The sequence below is a fragment of the Varanus komodoensis genome, unplaced genomic scaffold (assembly GCF_004798865.1).
Source record: "Varanus komodoensis strain SLA01 unplaced genomic scaffold, ASM479886v1 scaffold22, whole genome shotgun sequence".
Classification (NCBI taxonomy): Eukaryota; Metazoa; Chordata; class Lepidosauria; order Squamata; family Varanidae; genus Varanus; species Varanus komodoensis.
In genome coordinates, this window is record NW_025335606.1 from 18,292,859 (window position 1) to 18,317,122 (window position 24,264).

At 44.5% G+C, this 24,264-nt stretch overlaps 2 protein-coding genes across 7 annotated transcripts; one reads left to right on the forward strand and one right to left on the reverse strand.

Moving 5' to 3' along the window:
• Window positions 1–6,605: 6,605 nt before the first annotated feature.
• Window positions 6,606–13,010, reverse strand: UXT (ubiquitously expressed prefoldin like chaperone). Of its 4 annotated transcripts, XM_044431481.1 has the most exons (9): window positions 12,881–13,010; window positions 12,473–12,604; window positions 12,107–12,220; window positions 11,880–11,961; window positions 11,639–11,706; window positions 8,420–8,527; window positions 7,309–7,372; window positions 6,885–6,974; window positions 6,606–6,663 (listed from the first exon to the last, which is right to left on the reverse strand). In XM_044431481.1, the coding sequence occupies exons 3-8, from the start codon at window positions 12,187–12,189 to the stop codon at window positions 6,909–6,911; spliced, it is 471 nt and encodes a 156-aa protein (XP_044287416.1). In that variant the 5' UTR covers window positions 12,190–12,220; window positions 12,473–12,604; window positions 12,881–13,010; the 3' UTR covers window positions 6,606–6,663; window positions 6,885–6,908. The 4 variants fall into 4 exon arrangements, with proteins under 4 accessions (XP_044287416.1, XP_044287419.1, XP_044287418.1 ...); XM_044431484.1 differs by having other exon boundaries at window positions 6,606–6,974; window positions 12,540–12,604; XM_044431483.1 differs by having other exon boundaries at window positions 6,606–6,974; window positions 12,438–12,604.
• A 119-nt stretch (window positions 13,011–13,129) lies between these two features.
• LOC123024112 (ER membrane protein complex subunit 3-like) lies at window positions 13,130–23,670 on the forward strand. Of its 3 annotated transcripts, XR_006414856.1 has the most exons (9): window positions 13,135–13,477; window positions 14,843–14,900; window positions 16,643–16,736; window positions 17,050–17,154; window positions 18,022–18,103; window positions 18,271–18,350; window positions 21,718–21,803; window positions 23,161–23,379; window positions 23,575–23,670. XR_006414856.1 is itself a non-coding variant. In XM_044431480.1 (8 exons), the coding sequence occupies exons 1-8, from the start codon at window positions 13,320–13,322 to the stop codon at window positions 23,665–23,667; spliced, it is 756 nt and encodes a 251-aa protein (XP_044287415.1). In that variant the 5' UTR covers window positions 13,130–13,319; the 3' UTR covers window positions 23,668–23,670. The 3 variants fall into 3 exon arrangements, 2 of the variants coding, with proteins under 2 accessions (XP_044287415.1, XP_044287414.1); XM_044431480.1 differs by lacking the exon at window positions 23,161–23,379 and having other exon boundaries at window positions 13,130–13,477; XM_044431479.1 differs by having other exon boundaries at window positions 23,161–23,670.
• Window positions 23,671–24,264: the final 594 nt, after the last annotated feature.

Below are 24,264 nucleotides of genomic sequence, written 5' to 3' on the forward strand. Positions count from 1 at the left end.
AATTTTATACATGCTTGCATGGTGATAATTTCGATATGATTGGCAGTATATGACTCTATTAAGTACATAAATACATAAGAGTGTGCTGTCCGAGTGTTTTTCAAGTTCCAAATGTGAAATACAGCTAGTACAGATAGTAGGGAATGACCTAGGCTGGACTGCTGTAATGTGCCTTTGAAAAATGTTTCGAACAGCAGTTCCCAAACTTTCTTGATCATATAACCTTTCTGAATACATTTTTCCCCTGCAAAACCCTAACTCTGTTCCTGTTTTTTACTAATCATTGTGAACCTGTTACTGAACTCAGCCAGTCAACAACTAGGGCAAACCCGGGTGGATCCCAGACCAAGTCAAAAGGATCCTGAGATGAGACTTAGAGCCAAAACCAGCTTTACTCTAGTGCACTATAGAATAAAGGGAGACAAAAGGAGACATTCAACCCAAAGCAGTGTCTCGAAAGTTGCACCCCGGTACATGCATTTTATACCCTAGATAACCACTTAGGTCACCTAATACACTTCTAATGCATCAATACATCAATGTAGCCACACCCCCAGTGTTGTTAGGTTCAAAGAGTCTTTTCTTCTGCCAGGACCAGACAGTTCCCATGTCTATTTCTTATCTGCTCAAGATTCACACAGCCTTGCCATGTTCATACTCGCTGCACATTTGCAACTTTCATGGCAGCTAGAACCAGTTTCCACCGTCCCTTTGATTACTGTATTCGAGGTCAGGCTAGCATGTTAACGGTGGGTTACACAAAGTTCATTTTGTTCTTATCCGCCCACCCTTCTGGGACAGTATAACTGTGGTGTTTTTACTATGTGGCCTTCCTCTGGTCAACTACTTTTGGGGTGTTTTGGGGTGCTGCAATTGGCAATAAACCCATAACATTCTTCCTTCTTTCATCTGTTCCTATTGCCTGAATGCTTTACATAATGTAGTAGGTTTGGAAATAAAGAGAAAACATTTTAAATATATAACAAATGAATTATGCAATTATATGGTAATATTCCACATGAATTCTTTCAGTTATTCCCAACACCATGCAATAGAGTCCTAGGAACCAAATGGCATGATGCATTTCCTTATTTGCTGCTTGGACACCAACGACAATCAAATAGTTGGCCTCATGTGATATCATTTTAAAATTCATTTTAAAGTTGATTTTGAGATTTTTCGCAGAACTCCTATTAGGCTTTTGTGGAACCTTAGGGTTCCATGGAACACAGTTTGGGAACCTAAGTGGGGCCTGTTATGAGGAACATGTAGTTCCATTGTTAGCATCCCAAGCTACTGGTCTATTTTCTGGCCGAACTCAAAGTGCAGGTTATGATACAGAAAACCCTTGAAACCAGGCTCTCTGAAAGACCCCATCTTCACTATGAGCCTGCTGAAGCCTTTGAACTTAATCATAAATGATCTGGAATTTGGAAGTGGTAGAGTCTGGATCTGGAGTAGTGAAGTGGCCAAGTTTGCTAATGACACTACATTTTTTAGGGTGGCTAAAACTTGAAAAGGATTGTGAGGAGTTCCATAGGTATCTATCCAAGCTGGGGGAATGGGCATCAAAATTGCAAATGCCATTCTATATAAGTGTAAAGTAATGCAAAAAATCCCAACTTCAAGTATACACTCATGGGATCTGAACTAGCAATGACTGAGGAAGAAAGTGATCATGGGATAGTGGTGGACAGCATTATGAAAATGTTGGCCCGGTGCTCAACTGCTATGAAGAAGGCAAACTCCATGCTAGGCATAGTTAGGAATGCAATAGAAAATAGAACTGTCAGGACCTTACTTCCCTTTTTCAAATCTTGGTACGGCCACACTTGGAATATTGTGTTCAGTTCTGGTTGCCTCCCCTGAAAAAGGGCACCATTCAATTTGGTAAAGTGCACAGGACAACAAAAATTATCAGGAGACTGGAGCAGCTATGACCAGTGATACTGTTCAGCTTAGAAAAAACAGTAAGGAGAAACAAGATAGAAGTGTTTAAAATAATGCATGGTGTGGAGAAAGTAGAGAGGGAGACATTTTTCTCCCTCTCCCATAACACTGGAACCCAGGGTCATTCCATGAAGCTGATCAGTGGGGGATTTAGGACAGAAAAAAGGAAGTACATCTTCATATACCATATAGCTAAACGATGGAATTTGCTGTGTGGGCAGGAGGAGGTCTTGCTCCCATCCTGCTTTAGAGATCCTGTGGGCAGCTGGTTTGCCACCCTTGTATACAGAAAACTGGACTATATTGACCTTTGATCCAGTGTGGTTTATGTTCTTAAATGAGGTTATCCATGGCTTCTTTGTGCCAGATGTAATCTGATACCTGCAACACTTATCGGTGACCTAATCATTCACTCTGCAGTCTTGAAATATGACCATTCCTTTATCTTGCATTTTGTACCATCTTCCAGAGTATGGTACAAAAAGAAGAGTTTTGGATAACTTGAAAGCTTATACACTCTTTTGTGGCAGTTTGATTGATCCTAAGGAAGTTATTGCCTAACAGCATTTTAGTTTTCTATTAGCAATTCATGTCATTCTTTTGTAAAATCACATTTAAAGTTCAATGCTATCCAACCTTAAATAGGAGTAAGTCCCACTGAACTCAATAGAGCTTATTTCTGAAGAGACATCTACAGTAGTACACTGTTTCTGTTGCTTTGAGCCTTCTACAGCTCTTGAAGCAAAGTGATCATGATGAAAGTTCATTCAGATATACAGTTCTGCCACTGCCACTGGGGAAAATGTGGACAAATTCTTTCACAATGAGTTTTCAGCTTATGACAGGAAAAGCAAGGATGTTGTCTGAACCCACACAAGAGAATATGTTACGGTCAAGTCAGGGAACCAGAGAGCCTTGGCAACAGGGACAGAAAGATTTGTCTCTTTAAAACCTTTAATTCCCCAGCCATTAGGGTATCCCTCAGGTTTTGCCAATTCCTGAGGAGTCCATACAGACAAGTGCCAACGCCAAATTGCAACTTTGTTGTAATCCATTGCTATTTTTTCAGATTTTATTTTAAAGATGGAAGTTGTGGAAAACATCTTTTGCAGCAGAATGCTCAGAGTGTTTTGGGGGGCAGAAGGGCTCTTGTTGCCCTGGGCTGCCCTCACTTTGCCAAGTGTTGCCTCAACCCCAACAGAGAAGCAAAAAAGGCAAGCTGTGGCCAGCAGAAATGGCTTGCTGCAACTCAGGAGATATCTGGATGCACCTGCGCTGTCCCCATGATCAGGTGTGGAGGTAACAGCAAACAAGGTACACAACCCTTACTGTGCCTGATCATCTTTGTTGTTGTTGTTGTTAGTCACGAAGTCATGTTGGACCCATCACGACCCCATGGACAACATTCCTCCAGGCCTTCCTGTCCTCCACCATCCCCCGGAGTCCACTTAAGCTCACACCAACTGCTTCAGTGACTCCATCTAGCCACCTCATTCTCTGCCATCCCCTTCTTTTGCCATCTATTGTTCCCAGCATTAGGCTCTTCTCCAGGGAGTCCTTCCTTCTCATAGGTGGCCAAAGTATTTGAGTTTCACCTTCAGGATCTGGCCTTCTAAAGAGCAGTCAGGGTTGATCTCCTCTAGGACTGACCGGTTTGATCGCCTTGTGGTCCAAGAGACTCACAGGAGTCTCCTCCAGCACCACAATTCAAAGGCCTCAAGCCTTCGGTGCTCAGCCTTCCTCATGGTCCAGCTTTCACAGCCATACATTGCAACTGGGAAAACCATAGCCTTGACTATACGCACTTTTGTTGGCAGGGTGATGTCTCTGCTTTTTAGTATGCTGTCTAGATTTGCCATAGCTTTCCTCCCCAGGAGCAAGCGTCTTTTAATTTCTTGGCTGCAGACCCCGTCTGCAGTGATCTTGGAGCCCAGGAAAATAAAATCTGTCACTACCTCCATTTCTTCCCCATTTATTTGCCAGGAAGTGAGAGGACCGGATGCCATGATCTTAATTTTCTTAATAGGCTGTATACTGTTGCCCTGCCTATTTAACTTATATTCAGAGCACATCATGAGAAAGGCAGGGCTAGATGAATCTCCAGTTGGAATTAAGAATGCTGAGAGAAATATCAACAACCTCAGATATGCAGATGATACCACTTTCTGCCACTCTCATGGCAGAAAGTGAAGAGGAACTAAAGAGCCTCTTGATGCGGGTGAAGGAGGAGAGTGCAAAAGTTGGCTTGAAACTCAACATTAAGAAAATGTTAATGAAACTCTCCGGGTGCCTAAATAATGAGGACTTTTAAAAAATCCATCAGAGCTGGGAATAAGCTTACCAGACAGTCAGCAAACAAATACATCAGATTCTTCTAGAATCTAAATCCAGGCAATGAGAGAGACCAGAGGAGAAAAAGAAGAGAATGGATACTGGGGATTCATTGGTACCAGAGTACAGCTTAAAAAGGGTATCCAACGACAGATGTACCAAGGTTTTCGTGCCATGTGTTTGGTCTCTAATTGCCATTTGGACTAGCAGTGAACAGCAGCCACTGAATGGTTTGGAGTAATCCAGTGCATTGCTGGTTCAGTGGACCCAACGCTTGCAAAATCCACCCTCTTTCTAAATTCTAAAATTGAAATCAGCCTTCTCAACCTAGTTGTCCTCCAGCTGTGTTAGATTACAGTGCTGCCTGGAGGATGCTGAGAGTTGGAAGACATCTGGAAGACACCAGTCTGAGAAAAGCTTGAATAGATGTACCCTTATGTAAGCCCCCACCTATCTTTTATACCATTTAAACATTCAAACTAACATGATACCACTTTAGTATTCCCCACAGTAGAAAAGTAAGCAAATTTGTATTTTTATTGTAGCATATAAAACCTCCTTACTCACTGACTTGGTGTGGATAGGAAAATACTCAACCATGGTGTAGAATCATTTATGATGCTTATGGATCTCATCAACAGCCAGATACAGAGCTGGGGTGGAGGGGTGGGTGGATTCTCTACTGCTGAGGCAGAAGGTCCACACTTTTTTTAATTAATGAGCTGACTTCTGTGGAAAAAGTGATCTTTCCTAATCATGAAAACAGTCACTAGATCATACCATAAAATGACATAAACCAACATCAGGAAAAGACAGAAATCAATCCACTGGAAATCTGGATCAGATATAAGATGATCTGGCATTGCTATGGAAGAATTATAGTTTCAAGAAGAACAGTTCTGCATATAGCTCATTACATATAGAAAGTGAGATGAAAGGACTTGAAAGCTCCAGTGATTGGCAGCAAGTTCATTTCTGAGGCATGGACCTTGGTACGTGCCCAAGAATTTCCACCATTGATTGGGGGCCATATTTTCAAATGAGAAAGGCCAACAGCATTGGAGCTGTTCACCAAGCAATTCACATACTAGGCAAGGAAGCTTTTTACTGGCATATCTCACACCCAACAAACACTTTGGTTTAGGCACCTCAGCTGCTCACCCCATTTCCCTCAATGTTGGCTTGCACCTGGAAGCCAAGAGGAGGAAAGTTCACATTGCAAGAAAGGGGCACAAAGAGCGCTTTGCTGCACCTAAACTTGGCAGAAAGTGGCTGGGGGGCACAATTGTGTGCATTTGTTCCAGGAGATATCCTCTATATTAGAAGCCAGATTTGCTCTTCAGTGATCAATTCCCAATTTTATGTAAAGTATGTTTTGTTTGCTTTAGTCAATTTATGATTTGCATTAGAGCTGTCAGGGCAAAAACAATAAAAGCAATAATGGCAAAACACTATTGTCAAGAAGAACATCAAAAAACCAGAGAGGTAAGCCTCAGACATTTCTACTTAAGTAGTACAAAACCCCCTGGCTTATACATACAGTGTCTTTATGGTCTATAACAGGGGTCCTCAAACTTTTCCACCAGGGGGCCAGTTGAAAGCTGCCGGTGCTGGGCGCGGGCCAAAATGGTGGTGCACGGGGGTGGGGGTGGGGGCAGTGTGTGTGGGTGTGCACACTGAGGTGGGGGTGGGGCATGTGGCAAGGCAAGGGGAGGCACGGGTGCACAGTGAGGGGAAGCCAGATGAGGCGTGGTGGTCATGCACTGCAAGGTGGGCACATGAGGCAGCGGCCTGCTCGCTTGGAAATCATTTTCTCCAAGTGAGCAAACTGCGCACGGGGCGAGGTAGGCAGTGACATGCATGCATATGGCAGGTCCAAATGGGCATGGTGGGCCAGATAAATGGGCATGGCGGGCCATAGTTTGAGGACCCATGGTCTATAAAGTACTATCCCATACTGTGTACTGGGCAGTGAGTTCTGACACTGAAGGAACAGCTTGCCTAAGACTCCAGTAGCTGCACAGCTAACCAAAAATGTGAACTAAAGTGACCTTCATTTATCACTGTGCTAAGTCAGCTCTCAAATCTTGGATGGTGGAGAAGGGTATCAATCTAGCAAAAAGAAAGCAAACTAGCAACTGAACGGGAGGATAACTCTAGCTTTAGTAGCCTCTCTGCTACCTGAGCCAGTCTAATACTCAGCATGATAAAAGCAATGCCCAATGTTTCTGCTGCATCCAAGACAGAAGTGATGGGGATTATTCTAAAAAGGGGAAGTGGGTGTGGATATGGGACTGTGGGTGACAAAAATACAACCAACAGACTGGAGTTGCATCATCTTTATTTCTACAGCTGAGATGAAGTTGTGCTAAGAAACAGTACCTGGAAAACAGAGGAGGAATGAATACAGAGAAAGCGGTGAATTCAGTCATGTCCTTTCTTCACATAAGAAATTGCTCTCCTAACCCCATAAAGTATCACTATATCATATTCACCCCATCCCATTCAAAAGTGCTAGTCCAGCAACAAGTGCGGTTCTGGTTGCCACCAAATGCCAAACAAATCAACTCTTCTTCCAGCATACTGGAAACTGAAAATATCACCTCCGACTAAAAGAGGGCGGGCGTCTAAAGGAAGATGTCCCTTGTGGTCTTCTCAGGCAGATCCTGGATACCTTGGAGTTCACACAATCCCTGTGGGGGCAGGAGCAGGGGGAGAGAAATACAGTCTGAACCTAGCTTTCTCTACTGTTTCCCTAGATTTCTCTTTCTGGCACAATGTCTCTTCTATGCTGTGCCAGAAGCAGGAACCCCATTCCCGCTACCACAGAGAACAAGTACTCCAGAGAAAAGCCCTGCTAAATCTCATTCCAAATCTGCACAGCAGCTTCACCAAGCCATGGTTCCTGTCCAACAGGACTTCTTTTGGCTGCTTGGAGCAATCAACAATCCCTACTGTGCCACATTTCCCTGTGTCTAGACAACTCCACCTCAAAGAGTAAACACATTGCTAACCTAATCCCATTACCTCTAAAACCATCCGAATATTGGCTTTGATCTTGGTAGAGTCTTTGGTGAGGGCCTCACTGAGCCTATTAAGAAATAAAAGAAATTCAGTAAACAATGGTGCAGAATGTCAGACTGAGATACAAATCCAGCCGTGGGGGGGGGGGGGGTGGTACAGGTAGACACACTCCTTGTTGCCCAAGCCCCACATCCTTTCCTCTCAACTGAGATGGTTTGTTGGTCTCCTAGCTCTTCTGCAGCTTTTCCCTTCTGTTCTAAAAAGCTGAAATGCCTCTCCTTAGTAACTGAAAGCAAGACATTAAGTAAAATATGCTGTTATGGGGAGGAGGGGTTGGCAGAGCCCTTTTTACCTCTGGCCCCATCCATCACCCAAGAATTTCTCCAAAATAGAATTTAGCCTTTAAGCTATAAGAGATTTTCCACCCCTGCCAGAGAAGGTAGGGAAGAAAGATGGACTGGGTTTGCAAATATCTATATCTACAAGGCATACTAAGAGGGATTAGCCCTTTTGCAGTATATACTGACTAGACTGCAATCTTATGCACACTTAACCAGAGAGAAAACCCTACCAAATACCATAAAGTAGGGTTACTTTACCAAATACCATAAGGTACTTCTATATATTGGCCTTTTCAGGTTCCTTACCCTTGTAAGTATTACTGATACCACTGCGTTGCATTGAAGCAATGCCCAGTGACAGAGAGCTACAATGAATGATCAACCTACAAAAAAAGTTATACTGCTTTTATGCTAACTTAACTGACAATGTATCCCAAAGAATACTGAACACTACAGTTTAGCAAGAGATGGTATCAGGTATCACTAGACTTATTCACAGAACTACAGTCCATGAGGTCAGTGTGGGGTGAGTGACTATTAAATTAATTTAATCAGGCAATAGGGGTTAGAAATGGTTTCTTTGGCCAGCAGCCATTCAACGTTATCCTATTCTCTTTGGAGGGTCCTGGTGTCTACATTCTGGATGGCCCTTTTATGATAATCAAAGACTACTGATTGCTCAAACAAATGCTGGGGCCTGCTACATGGGAGCCATAGGTAAAGCTTCCTTGATTATTTTAGGAGACAGGGCTGGTTTAATTCCTCCTACTCACTCTGTAAGAAGCTTGTTCTTCTTCTCAATGAAGGCTAGTGCCTCAGGAAATGTCAGTTCCACAAAGAACCCATAACCCACTGCTACAAATATGGTGGATGTGTCTGGCCTGCAGTAGAGCAAGGAAAAGAGGTTAAAATCTGCATGCATTTGAAATGGCTAAAAAAGGGAGGCAGCAACTTTGACAAGAGCCACATTCTCAGTGTTTGCAGTAGTGTGAACCAACACTGACACAATGTCAACATGTTGTCAATATGGCACAAACATTGATTCCCACTAGTACAATGTCAATCATGCTAGTATTTGGCACCATTCAATCTTACCCTATACATTCTATCTGTTAATGTCAGAGCATGCACCAATGGCCTTAAATTACAGTTGATCAAAGTTCTATAGCAGCAAGAATGCAACCATTCTTGTCAACATTTGGAAGGATATTTAATGAAATTTCATCCCAAATATCTGTATTAAAAGTTTTCTTACTGCAAGTATAGCTCAGGAATGAAATGAGCTTCCTACAGAAATTGGGAATCCCTTTCCATGAGCATATTACACAAACTCAGGGAGGTGTGAACTATAGGAACCTTGGAATTAGATGATTCATGAACTGAAACAGAAGCAAGATCAAGTGATTACATGGCTATTTATCTAATGGAAATCAATGGCACTGTTCTTGTTTCAAAGACTACTTGAGGGAAGGCTGGGGGAAGTAACTGGGAGAAGAAAAGCAGTGGGTGAGTCAGGGGTGCTTCACTGTATCCCCCCCCAGAAGAAGAAACAGGAAGGATTGGGAAGCCATTTGGAGGGGGGAAGGGAGGAGTGGGGAAGAAGCAGGTAGAAAAAAATGAAGCATGTACATATACATTTCTACAACCTGAACCACCACTGGAATGCAGCCTGATAACTTCTCCAAAAAAGAATGTGGTACTTGGGCTGAAAGCAGTTCCTTACTCCTGTCATAAAGGATACAACCTCTGGGCACCAGTCCTAGCATGACTACCACTACATAGCTGAAGAACTGATGCACAGGACCGTAAAGGAAGAACCCTTCCCTGTAGTTCTCTCTACCTAAAGTGAGGATTTTTGGTACAATCCTTTCTGTGTTCAGACAAAAATAAGCTCCCAAACTTCCAGTATTCCTTAGCCAGCACAGGGATCTTTTTCTGTCTAAACACACATAGGAATGCACCATTAAAAGCTTTAAAAGGACAGGTGACATTGTCATGAAAGCTGAGGCTACCAGTGGCTACTAGCTGTGATTATATACAATGGTACCTTGGATCATGAACTTAATCCATTCCAGGACTCTGGTCATGACCCAAATTGGTTGTGAGCCAAGTTAAATTTCCCTATAAGGTTCAATGTAAATAAGGTTAATTCGTTCTGTAACCGTTTTTTTTTAAATCAGAAAAATGTGAAGAAAAGTGACAAAGAACAACAAAGATCGTGGCCATCTTCCCACAGTCCGAGCACAAGTGCGGCCATCTCTGGAGATGTTAGAATCTATGGAATGCGCTCCCCAGAGAGGTCCGCCTGGTGCCGTCGTTATTTGTTTTTCGGCGCCAGGCTAAGACCTTTTTATTTAAAACTCATTTTAATTGTTAATTTATTTGTATTTATAGGATTTTAAATCTTTTAAGCCGAGATGCACCGGGTTTTAATATTTTTACTCGTATAATTGTTATATTTATGTATTTTGTTTTTGTTGTGAGCCGCCCCAAGGCTTTGTTGCAATAGGGGCAGCATAAAAATGTTTTAAATAAATAAATAAATCTACTGTTTCCCCCCCAGCACGACCATGATCGCGCCTATCATCCCGGCGCGCTGTGGAGGGGAGGGAGAGACTGGCGTGATGGCGGGCACACTGGGGGAGGGAGAGATGGGCGCGAACAGGGCGCACTGGGGGAGGGAGAGACAGGCGTGATCTTGGCCATCTCTCCCCCCCCCCCACCCCCAGCACAATCGCGGCCATCTCCCCACTCGGGGTGGTGGGGAGATGGCTAAGATTGCGCCCGTCTTTCCTGTAGGAGCGCACCTGTGAACACACGTCTTCCCTGCACGAATGCAACTGCGATTGTGGCCATCTCCCCACTCGGAGCAGGAGGGGGATGGCTGCGATCTTGGTCACCACCCAATGCAGAGTTCGCAACCCAAGTCAAAAGTTTCATGAAATTTTTGTTCGCGACCCGATTTGGTCATGAACCAAGGCGTTTGTGAGCCGAGGTACCACTGTATTACCTCCAGGATCAGAGGCTGCATGCCTCTGAATTTCACTTGCTTGGAAGTAACAATGTAACAAAGCTATTACCCTCTCAATCTGCTTGTGAGCTGCTTATTTTGGGCAACTGGTTGGTCATAGTTAGAAACAGAGTGCTAAATTAGAGAACCTTCTAATTTAATCCAGTATGACTCTTACGCTTTTTAACTAATGCCAGATCCAATAAAGTCTTCCTTTTTTTTAAAGTAAGTTTTATTTGAAATTATAATCCTAAAAAAAACAAAAAGAAAACTACAAACAACATCCATCATCAAAAACATCGAGCCCGCTGGGTTAGCCCCCACACCCTTCTTTTTCCATTTATGATAATTTAAAAACATATTTAAATCTAAGCCAAGTCCCATTTCTCTAGCCAATAGCAAAAAGAGTCCCAAGTTTGATAGAAGTCAGTATCTTCTTTCTCCTTCAGTGATAAAGTCAATCTATCCATTTCTGCACAGTCCAGAACCATTTTTAGAATCAGTTCATTGGTGGGTAAAGTCTTCCTATTTTCACTGTTATCTAAAGTCCTTCCTAAGTTGCTTACTCTCACATACAAGGAGCTCTTATAAATAATAAAATCAGTGGCACTTGAAGTGCTTCCTATGCTTACTTCAGTAATCTTTAGAACAACCCTGCAAGTTATAGCAATATTAATATCCTTACATTGCAAATGGAGTTGAGGGGTGAGGCACTGAAACAGAGAAATGGCAGCTGACCAAAAATCACCTGACCCATTTGTGGCTGAGGTGAGAGTTCAATCAAGGTACTCACTTTCATAATATCCCCTAGAGAATATGCAGTACAAAGTTGTAGGTTAGGGTATCCTGCTTTCCTTGGATTCAAGGAAGATATAACAGTAAGTTTTTATCCCAAGGGCAGTGTTCTCAAAACTGATATGACATACAGGTAGCACTGGACAGGGAAATGGGTAAACAGAAACACTGTTCTTGCACTACTCACACTTCTGCATTGACAAAGAAATTGCAGCCCAGGTCCACCCGAGTCATTAGCTTTTGGCCTCCTGTCTCCTGAGAGAAAAAGGCAGCAGTTACAGATCATTTTCTGGGTCAAAGCAGTTTGTACACTAAACTCTTTCTCCTGATGTCTGCTATGACTAAATTCCTGAATCAAATTGCCTCAAAACTGGCCAGAAACTTTTACTGTGAAATGGTATAAACAGTTTAGAAAAGTGTTTAATTACCTGTAATCGCTCAATAATATTCTTGAGCTGCAAATACTGAGCAATCTTTTCATAGATCTCATCTCGTTGCTCCAACACCTTCCTGAAAAGAAACACCAATAACTGTCTGAAAGAACCAACAGAACATATAGCAATGCTGATCTAGGAGGCATCGCACACTAGGACTTTACATGAAGTGACATAGTCAGAAAGTGGGCATGGAGAGGGAGCTTTTTAGGTTCACTCACCGAAGATCCCTCTGCAAAACATCACTGATAAAAGCCTCATACTGAAGCACTTTCTTTTGCACCTGCTGCTCACCTAACATCATCGTAAGATTTTGACACTATGAGTCTCAGAGCCTGGAGAAAGAATGCAGAGAAGAAATTCATTTCTATAATTGAGAGAGGAACAAGATGTTTGTTTGTGTGTTTTAAGCTTTTATATCCCGTTCATTAGCACAAGGTTCTGAGAATGGCAATCCTGTTCACCAAACTTTGGTAATTTCTACATTTCTACTCAAGATTAAAATGCATGCGAATACAGCACAGTCCAACCCATCTTCCACTCTCCCTTTACCTTATTTAGCACCATTCTGTGATCTAAACATTTACCGTGCTGCTTTTCGGCTCATGAAAGATAAACAGCACTGGAAAGGGGGAAATGAAGGATTCCGCCCACTGGAGTGTTATACAAATTGCAGTCCCAGCATGTCCCTGGAAAGTTAGACCTCACAGCCAAAGTTCCTGTTTACAAGGAAGCAGAAACACACTTTTATTTCTTCACGTTATGACAGACACGGAGCGATAACTGCATCCATCTCCCCAGCCCCGCCCCACCCCCGGTACTCCCGGCTTCAATTGCCTTCAGAGCGACCCTACAGATCGTTCCTGTGTCAAAGAGGAACGGAAGTGCAGAATCATTCGCAACGCTCGCTGCCAGCTCTCAAAAACGACCAACAACAGTAAGACCCAAAAGTGCTAAATCAGACTATGCTAGGAATACAGAGCATTTCTTCCTACGCCTTTCGATATTTCCTGGTTAGTGCTGTTTCTCCGCTTCCGTCTTAATGCCGCCGCCGTACATGAAGCCAGGGCTACATTCGATCAGGGAAGGGCACTCTACCCCTACTCTATGGTGTTTTGCTCGTAGGGGCCGTCCCTCGACTCGACGTCCCACAATTTGCAACTTCTTTTCGCCCTGAACTTCCGGGTTATATTTCAGAGACTATATGTATATTCATCTCCGATTATAATTTCTGAGAGGACGTGCAACCATACAGGGTGTCCGCATGCAACGGATTTTTTTTGTTGCCTAGAGAGACAGCCCCGCAAGTGGTGTGCCATTCATCAATATCCATTTCCGGTTCCCTTCCTGAGTCGACAGCCAGAAGTTCACTTCTATTTTTATAAACTGGCTGCTGGTCACGCCACAGGGAACATCCTCCCCACTTCTTCCCCCATGGCGGCTCCGGAGCTGCACCTAGACTGCTCTATTCGCTTCTGGGTTTTGCTGCCTGTGGCTTGGATCGCGCTCGCCGTAGGAATTCTGCGGCTGCGCGTGGCCGGACTGTTGCGCGGGGAGCGCTCGCTGGGCTGGCCCGAGCAACTGAAGGACACGTGAGCGGCGCACGCGCGCGGGAGGGGGTTGAGAGTCGCCGCCTGCATACCACATAGTTGAAGTGGGAGCGGTTCAGCTTGGGTGGGGAATCTGCAAGTGTTTCGCAACTCTACGTCTGATTTAACAATGATTTTGTTTTGAGTTGGATTCAAGTTGAGTCGTGCTTAGAGTAAGCCCTTTAAAGCCCATGAATCTTGAGCGACTCTTGACTAAATTTATGTATTTTCAGTATTCATAATTACTTCATAGTGCATCTCAGAATATTCAATAATGAAATGAGGTGTGAGTGAATAAGACGTTGCCCCTTGCAATGAGAGATCATAGGGTCACAGAATAGTAGAGTTGGAAATGGCCATGAAGGCCATCAGGTCCAACCCCCTGTTACCAGACTCACTGCTGTTGCAGGACATCAGTTTACTCCATCCCACTCAGTTGCCTGATCAGTTTCTTTTAGAATGTCTCTAGAGTTGAAGAGCCCACCATCTCTCTAGGTAGCTGGTTCCACTGTCCTATTGCTCTGACAGTGAAGAGAATTTTCCTGATACCTAGCCTGAACCTGGGTTGTCGCAACTTCAATTGATTATTCTGTGTCCTACACAGTGGTATGAGTGAGAAGAGATCTTGTCCTTCCTCTTTGTGACAGCCTTTGAGGTACTTACATCATGTGTCCCCCTCTCCACACTTATCTCAAAGCCGAACATGCACAGTTCTCTCAGTCTCCTCATAGGACAGTGTTTCCAGACCCTGGTTCATTTTTGTTGCCCCTCTCTGGACCGTTTCTAATTTTTCTGCATCCCATGAAGTATATCCAAATACTGGAGAATATACTTTCTGAATGTAATTATCTTGCTGGTCATACAAGAGTTTAGGCAAGAGACATGAGCTTCACCTGCAAGTGTAGTGTTGCATGAATTATTTGTGTATTGCATGAGCTTTGCAAGGCAAAGTTAAGATGTTCCAAGGTATCATTTCCAGTTATTATTCTGGGGCCATCCCAAGATCTTTTCCAATCTGGCTATATCACATTGAAAGCCTCCACCTAGAAATGCCATGTAACATCTGTGGGGATCTCGTGGTATAGTGCACCTAATGGCTTACACAAGTTAGCTCCTAATTTTTCTCTGTGACATTGCAAAGGACCTTTAAGGTGCAATTCTAGAACTGTGCAGATTATTCTAGAATCCTGTGTTCCTGCAAATATCACTCCCATGTTTATTTGTAGGAATGCAACTTGTGTGGGTTGATTAGCATAGGAATGTAAGTGAGCTTTAATGGTAGGTTTGACTTGAGACCCAGATCCCACAACTTGCATTATCCAGCTAATGTTGGAATTACAAGTGAGTTCAGTGTTCTTTGTCTATCAGGCAGATTCTGGGCCGTAGTCGCCTCCTGAGGGAAAATGGACGATTTCTAACTCATCAGGTAAGACCCAACAGAAGTGTCTTCTTGAAGGCCTGCCCACTCCTTGCACAGCCTTTGATAGAGTCCCACGACATGCTTGTTGGGATAGTCTTTCTCACCAGGTGCATAGATATAAACAAGAGACATATGATCCCATTTAGCTTACATTTGGTGCAAAATCCTGACCCATTTGATTATCTTTCCCTGTCCCACTCTGCACATGTGCATACACACACAGATTCAGTACAGGTGCCAAAGAGACTAGATCAAGAAACTAGCAAAAAAGCTCCAAAATGACTTATCCTGATGTTAAATATTAGCATCTTTACTAGGAGAAAATGGTGGTCTAGGACAGGGATGGTGAACTTCTCTATTTGTCAAACAATGGTAGCCCAGGAGATAAACACTATATGTAATTTGCCAGCTAAAAAAAGATGTAGTCCTGAAGTGCACTGAGCACTAAAAAGAGAACCCAGAATTCTAACTGAAAGTATATCCTGGGGTTAATCCTCTCATCTTCCCAGTAAGTGCTTACCAGTGTGGCACTAATCTCCATGCTGAGCTTGGTAATATTTTGAGTCTTTCATTAAACTCTGAACACTAATTTCCCTTGGTTAGAGGATGAAACTGGCACAGTGTTTTCAACACAAAAGCCAGTGATCATGAGTGTGCTAAGTGGAAACCCTGAATCTATTTCAGGAGAGAGACCATTTAACACTTTCAACTATCATAATGGTCAGAGTAGGGCAAGCATTCTCTCTAGATTTTCCAATATGTCTGGCATATGGATTAATATCAGTAAAGGAGTTGTTTATTTTATTTTTAATGGGGCTGCACTGGCTGCTTATTTTCTTGCTGGAGAAAAAGTTGTGTTAGGAAGGAGAGAAATGGCACTTCTACCTTTGTCAGCTCCGCTCTATAAATGTGTTTTATAGGTTTGCTTTGCCATTGCAATAGCTCTGTTCTTGAGAATTAGCACAGAGATCAAAGAGTTTGTTTGTTTGTTTTTAGTAAAAGTGTATCCATTATACTCCATTTCAGGTTGTATGCTATTTTTCCTCAGGAACACTTGTGTCTTTGCTTGTGGGATGCAAAACTGACCACAACAAATGTTCTTTGTACGCTGTTTTTCAAACTATATGTTTGCAATATAATTGTGAATTGATTGAAAGGCAGGAGTTTGAACCTTGCTGTGGGTCTTTGCCCTTCATCCAGCCTATCCAAAACCAGAAATGGTTATTTGAAGCCCCTAAGCCTACACTCATGCACATACTTACCTGGGAGTAAGCACCTTGAAGACATGGGGCTTATTATTCCTGAATAAATATGCATAGGATAGGCTGTAAGAGATGTGTCCATAGCTCAAATCTGCCCTTCATCTTGCATTAAATAGGTGGCTCACCAAAACCCCTTTCTCCCAGGACTCCCTACTGCTTCCCACTTACCTTTTTCCTAGATACCCACCACTTTCTACTTTCTAAGAGTACCTCTAAAGCCCACATGGCATTCCAAGAGGCATTCTTGGAAATGCAAATAACATTGGAGGCTAGAACATCATTTGGCAACATGCTAGTCTCTCTATTAAAAAGCAGCTGTTTAATTAAAACAGCCAAATAAAATAAAAATCAGGTGAATTAGGGAACTTGGTAGGCACTGAGAGAGGTGTCCATTGAAGTTTATCAACATCATTTATCTACCTTCTTCCTTTTTATAAACATGGCTTCATTACATTCTGGCTTTTGCCATGTTCCGTGTTTCTCCAGGGCTTCCTCATGCGCAAACATCACTTGAATAATCCCGAAAGTGGCTTCTTCCGCAAAACCAAACGGAAGGTGCAGCCCCGAAACCCACTGACAGGTAAGGAAGGTGACAGGCTTGGGGTAAGAATGGCAGCTCTGCCAAAGCCAGCAGGATGGTAAGGGTGGAAGTGGGCTACTCCTTTCTTTTTCTGCCCTTGGTAGCAAAGCTGATCATTCTGGGGGATCTCACTGCCAGCATGAAGTGGAAAGGAGGGAGGGTTCTGTCACACTCAGACACTATCCTTGCACAGGATGAAGCTAGTGGGAAAACAACCCAATTTTGGCTCGAGCTTCTGCAGCTGTTCTGTGCTCCCCCTGGATTTCAGCACAGAGAAGTCCCTGATGTAATACTCTTTCTCCCTCCCCTCCAGATCCCACCATGGTTATGGAGATGATGAAAGGCAACATCGTCAACATACTGCCCATGATCCTCGTGGGAGGCTGGATCAATTGGGCCTTTTCTGGTTTCATGGCTAGTGAGTGAGGGGAAATGGACAGCAGGATGGGAGAGGCAGAGGGCTGCAAGGGGAAGGCTCCAGCTTCTTCTTGGACCATACAGTTTCTTTGTTGATTTTGCAGATTTTGTTCTGAATCCCTGCAGGGAAACCGCTATGGGGGGACATCCCTCTGAAACATGTTATAAAAGCAAAAGGACAGACATATTTAAATAATTGAAAAGATAATTTAAGGTGCATTCCTATGCAAGTTCAGAAAAACAAAGATCTACAACTTGTACCATGCCCCAGTCAACTTCATTAGTTGGGATATACTGTGAATTAGAGTCCAGTTTGTTTTTTTGGCTAAACTTGCATAGAACTGTACCCTTTAAAAGTGTATTTCCTTTTCCTAGTAACTTTCCTACATGTGCAGTTTTGTTTATAGTTCTTAGCTCAACTCAGCCTTGTGTTATCATTGTATTCTCATTTTACTAATGGGAGAACCTTGGGCTGATGGGAGCTTGCTGCAAAGTGGCTGAACTTTGAAATGGGATGGCCCCAGTTCAGGCCACCTCTGCTACAGACTCTCAGGCCTCACCATCCCTGGCTTAATAATTTACGATATGGGGATAATAATACCGGTGTAACTTTAGAACACCATTGCCCTGACCTGAACACCTTAAAGAGTTTAATAAGAACTGCACATTGGTCCTTCACATTGCTCTAATGGGTGTAGCTTGGGAATCCATCATTTTTCATGGGAGGCAGTCCACAGGACAGCTGTGTATGGTAGATCAGGCTTAAGGTGCATTGTGGGAGGGAGGGAGGAGAGTTGAGGACTGTGGGGAAGCAGCAGAGCTCTGGGGGGTGGGGCCAGCTCTAACCCCTCTCCCTCCCAACTCCCAGCCAAGGTTCCCTTCCCCCTGACCCTGCGGTTCAAGCCCATGCTGCAGCGTGGAATTAACCTGCCTTCCCTGGATCCCTCCTGGTAAGCACCTGTCTCTCCTCAGGTCTAGCCAGTCCCTGGCATGGGTGGAGTTGGGATAGAGATGATGGGGACATTGCTGCCAGGCCCTGCCACATATGGCTGGGGGCTGGAAGGTTTCCCACAATAATTACTGACAGCTCTCCTCCCCCTCCCCCTCCTCCTCCCAGGGTCAGTTCAGCCTCCTGGTATTTCCTGAACGTTTTTGGCCTGCGTCGAGTATACACCATTATCCTGGGGGAGGAGACAGGTGAGAAATGGCATGGGGAACTGATGTGGGGAGGTGAAGGGAGACTCAGGAGAAGGGAGGACCTGCAAGGAGGCCCTCTACTGACCACAGTGATCTGGGTGGGACCATAGACTGTTCACATTCTTTGTCATTCAAAGTGCTGTCAGCACAGAGAAAATGGGACCAGTCCTGTAAGCTGGGACACTAAGATGTAATCTAACACCATTGTCGTTTTCTGGCTAGAGCAACCAACCTGGCATTCGCCAGATGTTTCAGACTACAGTTTCCAGCATCGCTGATATTGGCCATACAGGCTGGGGCTGATGTTCAAAACATCTGAAGGGCACCAGCTTAGAGGGTGTTAGACTAGGAGAGAACTGGGTTCAAATCCTCACTCAGCCATGAAGCTCACTGCATGATTTTCAGCCAGTCACCCTCTCAACCTAACTACTCCCATAGGATCGTTGTGAGGCCTAAAGAGACACAAGTAATTGGACAGCATACAAATTTAAGGACGGACAGACGGAAAAGAAAGAAAGGCAGGCAGGCAGGCAGGCAGAACCATATAGGTCACTTTGAGCTCCTTGGAAGGTAAGTGGGGTTTGCATGTAATGAATGAACATTGCAGAGTTGTTGCTGTACTGCACCACTTCTAATTATGCTTATGACTGTGAATGTTCCCCCAGCAAAACAACAAGAAACCCCACATCTAGTGCATCAAAAACTTACCATGCCAAGAGGAAAGGTGCATTAGACTCCTTCTCCCCCATACCTAGTTTTCTAAGTGGAGGAAAAGCAAAATGAGCACAATAATAGCTTTAATGAGAGCAACTAAAAATCACAAAGCCAGTTGTTGATTCCCACAGGAGTTGCCTTCCAGCTCAGTGTTAAAAGGCAAGCAGCAGGGGAGGGAATGTTCAGGAGTGAGAGAAATGTATTGTTGGGTGCAGGCAGGGTGGAAGCCATAAGATGTTAAAGGCATAAGAGTATTTAACATGGCAATTCATTACTCTCCTTGCAGACGAATTAGGCTAAACAGCATTCATGGGTTATAGCAAGACATGCTGGGACAAGGAAATTGGAGCCTGTCAACAGTTATTCAAATATGCCTCTAGCATTAATCAGAATTGATGTGTCCCTTGTAAGGCAGAGAGCAATAGTAAAAGACATAGCATAGTAATCCTTCTATTAGCACATCTAGGTATTTGTTTTAGATAGAGGCACAACAACATTGGGTAGGATGACCTAGTGGCTGGAGGGCATGTCCATCTCCAAATATTAAATCTGGCTATTTACATGGTAAAAGCTCATCTTTTTTCAAGTCTGAGATTATCTAGATGTGGAAGGTATTGTTTGATATGGGTGAGTGTTGAAAATATGTATCCCCTCTGTACAATCCAGGAATAATTAGATTAAATTATTGGGTTCCTTGTGTCAATCAGCCTCTGAGACCACCTTAGCAGGGGGAGGGCAGTTTTGTACAGGGTGGATCAGCAGCTTTCCACATTCAAACTGGAGTTACAACCCTATGTGAGGACTACTTGAATTAGCCCTAGATTTACCACGTGATCAGTGTTTCTATATATACTGTTTGAGGTGCAAAAGTCCTAATGTACTTTAAGCACTGATACAAAAACAGAAAAGAGAAATAAATTGGATCTGATGACATGGTGGCTGAAAAGAAAACAGGATGCTCAACCTCCCAAGGGTGCAGCCTTTTGTAGATTTGGGCTTCTGCCTCCCCTGACATGCCCTTGGATACAGAGTTGCTTTTCTCTTCTGTTATTTCTGCACATACCCTCTAGCTAACCCCATTATCTTTTCAGGAGATCATGAGAACAGGGGAAGGTTCAACCATTTTGCGCTTATGCTTTAGCTGATTGCATTATTAGAGAGAACAGGGAGCCAACTCTACCCCTCTCTTTAAGTGAATTTTCATATACATGTTCTCCCAAATACACCCTTCCCCTCTGGATCTCTTAGAGCGCAACCCTAGGCATGTTTAGACTTGAGAGAAAAGTCCAGTTCCTAGCATTCTCCACCCTCAAAATGTCTCTGTTCTTTTTGTCCTTTCCACTTGGTTCATCTCGCAATTTCATTCCTCCTCTCTAGCCTGCTCTAGTTGGTCATTCATTTTTCTTCTCTGCAAGTCTCCTTCTTCTCATTCTTTTCTTACCCATATTTCTCATTTCTTATTTCCTCCACATTGTCCCTCCACCTCCGCAATCCTTCTCAGCCCCAACCTCTGTTCCTGCTCATACCTTCCCCACTGCCTGTTTGCCTCATTTTCAGGGTCCCCCCATTTTCCCCTTTATATTCACTCCTTTCCTTCCCAGAAGCATGCCCAAATTTGAGGCAAGGATTCCTAGAGCACAACTCCAGAACATTTCCATAACCCAGTCTTGCAGCAGAGGGCATGGTGGCACAGGGATGCCATTGGGAACCTGTGCAGAGTACCTGTCAGAGATCACTGAAATCTGAAAAGTCATAGGGTCCTCATAGTCTTGGGCTCAAATAAACATTGCCAAATAAATATTGCCTGACAGAAAGGGCTGGGGGAGAGATCAGAGCACACCATTGAGAATGAGAATCTTTCCTCTCAGCTGGTACAGACAGGCATTTCTCTCTCCCTGCAGGCTAGTTCCTAGAGGTTTCTTGGGGCACAGTCCGATTCATGTGTAGACAGAAAATGAAATCTAGCTTCCAGTGCTCCCCAGTCAGGTTTCTAAATATTGCAAACATTTGCACCCCTGCTCAAGATTCCATGTGAAATTGCTATACTGAGTATCTAGCTCAGATCAGGACATCTTGAAACTCAAAGCTTAGAGCATTTCTAGTCCTTGATTACAAGTAAATTATTTCAAAGGAGTAGCTATGCTAGTCTGTTGCAGCAAAAAAAAAAAAAAGTATTATAGCACTGTGAAGGCTACTGTATTTATTATGGCATATATTTCTGTGGGTTACAGCCCTCTTTATCAGGTATATGCAGTGTTATCTCTGGTTGACAGATAAAGCACAGGTGCCTTGGCTGCTTGGGGGAATTCACTGGGCAATCATGGGACAACATCTAGCATCTCAGAATTTCTAGTGGTCACATGTTGGCACCCGATTTCTCTCTACTTCATTCTACCCAGCACAGCTACTCTGTACCATTCACTTCTCCTCTCTTGTTTTTTAAGTCTGTTATAATGGAGCCCATATTACAGTAGACTGCTAGTGTGTCTGCTAGAGATGGAGCTTGCATGTGCTTGATTCCCTGTAGCTACTCCATTACCTTGACAGTCTTAATTTCTTCAGCATCTACTTGACCTGAGCACTTCTGCTTGTGACTTAGTGCAAACAAGTTTTCTTTCTTGCGAGTAATTTCCACTGACCATTCTCTCCTCAGCAGCAGAGCAACATCAACTGCTGTTGCAGGATCAGTTCCTGGGCCCATCTGTACCTGTTCCACCTGATCCCAACAAGGCCTTTAAGGTAAGGCTCTTCTTCTTTTCCTCACAGTTGCACAGAAGTGAAAGAGTGGGTCTGAGTAGATCGGGGGAGAATGCTCTTCCAGCCTGAACACCAAATTGCCTTTTGGAGACTCTCAGGAGTTACATAGCAATAGTGGGTGGGGCTTCAGAGAAAAAGGATATGGAGTAAGGGGCTGGACCAAAATGCCAGAGGCTCACTACTTTTAGCTTAAAGCACTTTGTGGCAGTGGCTGAGCTTTAGGACAGGCATTCCAGCCTTTGAGAATTGCAGGGGTAGGGAGGATGGTGCAAAAGCTAGGAAACTGCTAAGCAGGTCAAGAGAAAGGGGGCATGGCCCTCTGGGAACCTCAAGAGGGCCAAACTGGGGCCCAGGACAGTTGGTCATTGCCCATAGCATGGGTCCTCAAACTATGGCCTGCAGGACAGATCCGGCCCAGTGCCACTGTTCACCACCTGCACGTGTGCTACCTGTGCGGGCAGGGAGGTGGTGGCTCGCTTGGTTGGAGATGGTCTCCAAGCGAGCAAGCCGCCACCTGTACGTGCGCGCGCTTGCCACTGCCTCGCAGCGTGGTGGGGAGGTGGTGGCTCGCTGGTCTCTGAGCAAGCAAGCTGCTGCCACCTGCCTCCCATATGTGCGCACTCACTGTTGCTTTGCAGCATGGGCTGGTAGGTGGTGGCTTGCTCGCTGGGAGATCTCCAAGCAAGCGAGCCACTGCCACGCGCGCCCACCGCCGCCTCATGAGCACCTGACAGCACCTCACCGGCCCGCGCCCCCAGGCACCCCCACCTCACCAGCCCACAATGTCACCACAGCCTTTCAACTGGTCCCCTGTTCAAAAAGTTTGAGTACCCCTGGCCCATAGGGTTGAAGTTTCCCATGTTTTGGGTAGACTGCATATGCTTGGGCTTTGGATACAGATTCTGATTGGCACAATGGCATCTTTGTGGCAGGGCTGTGTATGATCTGCCCTACCTGCTCTGTGTGCACATAAGGCCTCATGTTACATTCCAGTGCTACTCTGGAGAGAGTCATCTGTGTCTAAAAACTGGTGTACTGGCTTAGCTAGAAAGCCCTATTTAAATACTGCCTTGGCTCTGAACCTGTCGGGGCACCCTAAGCAAGTCTTTCCCAGCTCTCTTCCATCTGCAACCAGAAGATGACACAGTCCCGTGTCTTACTGATGCAGTTTAACTTCACCTCCTGGACTTGGATCCTGACTGGTTTCACCTCACCGTACTTTCTTTAGCTGGTGTGCACAAGCAGCTGCACCCCAGGAATCCCACTTAGCCAGTCTGCCAACTGTTCCTGCCAGGTGTGGCAGAGTCTCAATCTTGATGGTGTCCTTCTCTTCCCTCAGGCTGAATGGGAAGCACTAGAGCTGGTTTCTCACCACTGGGCTCTACAAGATGTTGAAGAACAACTGATGAGCCGGGACCTTGAGGTGGCAGGGATGTTTGGGCCTGACTGATCCCAGCCGTGAGACCTGTGGCCTAAATCTTTACAGCACAGCTTTGTGCAAAGAGGAGTGCCCGTCCCAGCCCCGAGAGGGGGCCGGTGGCCCTCCTGATCATGCATGGTGTGTTAAAAGTGTGTGGAATGGCTTTTTGTCTTTAGAAGCTTTAGTCAGAGCAGGGAGGTGAAAGTCATAGAGCTACTCTTGGTCCGCCAGAGCAGGCAGTAGCACCATTTGAAGTGACTGTTGGTACCCAGAGCAACTGTGGATATTTTGGAGCTAGCATACTCATAGCATACATTTCTTGTTCACTTTCAGAGAAAGAAATGTGCCCAACACCTCAGGCTGTTGTACTGCAAAGCAACATGTGGGCTGCAGACCACTTTGGCTATTAAAGCAAGACAGCTATAACGAGCCCTGCTTTTTACTGTTCTGTGCTTGGTCTTCGTGAGTGCTGCTGGTGATAGACTTTGCTAGGTTTTTCCTCCTCCTAAATAGTACCTGCCTTGTTGTGGCGAAGGGGCTTGCATAGCTCAATGAAGCTATGAGCTATGCCATGCAGGGCCACCCAAGACAGACAGGTCATAGCAGAGAGCTCTGACAAAACGTGATCCACTGGAGAAGGAAATGGCAACCCACTCCAGTATCTTTGCCATGAAAACCCCATGGACAGTACCAAAAGGCAAAAAGATATGATGCTGGAAGATGAGCCCCTCAGGTCAGAAGGTGTCCAATATGCTACTGGGGAAGAGCAGGGGGCTAGTACTAGTAGCGCCAGAAAGAATGAAGCGACTGGGTCAAAGCCGAAAGGACACTCAGTTGCAGATGTATTTGGTGGTGAAAGGAAAGTCTGATGCTGTAAAGATTTATACTCCATAGGAACCTGGAATGTAAGATCCATGAATCCAGGCAAGCTGGACGTGGTCAAACAAGAGATGACAAGACTGAACATCGACATCTTAGGAATCAGTGAACTAAAATGGACAGGAATGGGTGAATTTAATTCAG

Coding starts and splice junctions, on each gene's coding strand:
- UXT (XM_044431484.1), bottom strand. CDS start 12,189: ATGATGTTAGGTGAGCAGCAGGTGCAAAAGAAAGTGCTTCAGTATGAG. Junction 8,528..11,638: donor TTCTTTGTCAATGCAGAAGT/GTGAGTAGTGCA, acceptor GCTCTACTGCAG/GCCAGACACATCCACCATAT. Junction 6,975..7,308: donor ATATTCGGATGGTTTTAGAG/GTAATGGGATTA, acceptor CTGCCCCCACAG/GGATTGTGTGAACTCCAAGG.
- LOC123024112 (XM_044431479.1), top strand. CDS start 13,320: ATGGCGGCTCCGGAGCTGCACCTAGACTGCTCTATTCGCTTCTGGGTT. Junction 18,104..18,270: donor CCTTCCCTGGATCCCTCCTG/GTAAGCACCTGT, acceptor TCCTCCTCCCAG/GGTCAGTTCAGCCTCCTGGT. Junction 21,804..23,160: donor ATCCCAACAAGGCCTTTAAG/GTAAGGCTCTTC, acceptor CTCTTCCCTCAG/GCTGAATGGGAAGCACTAGA.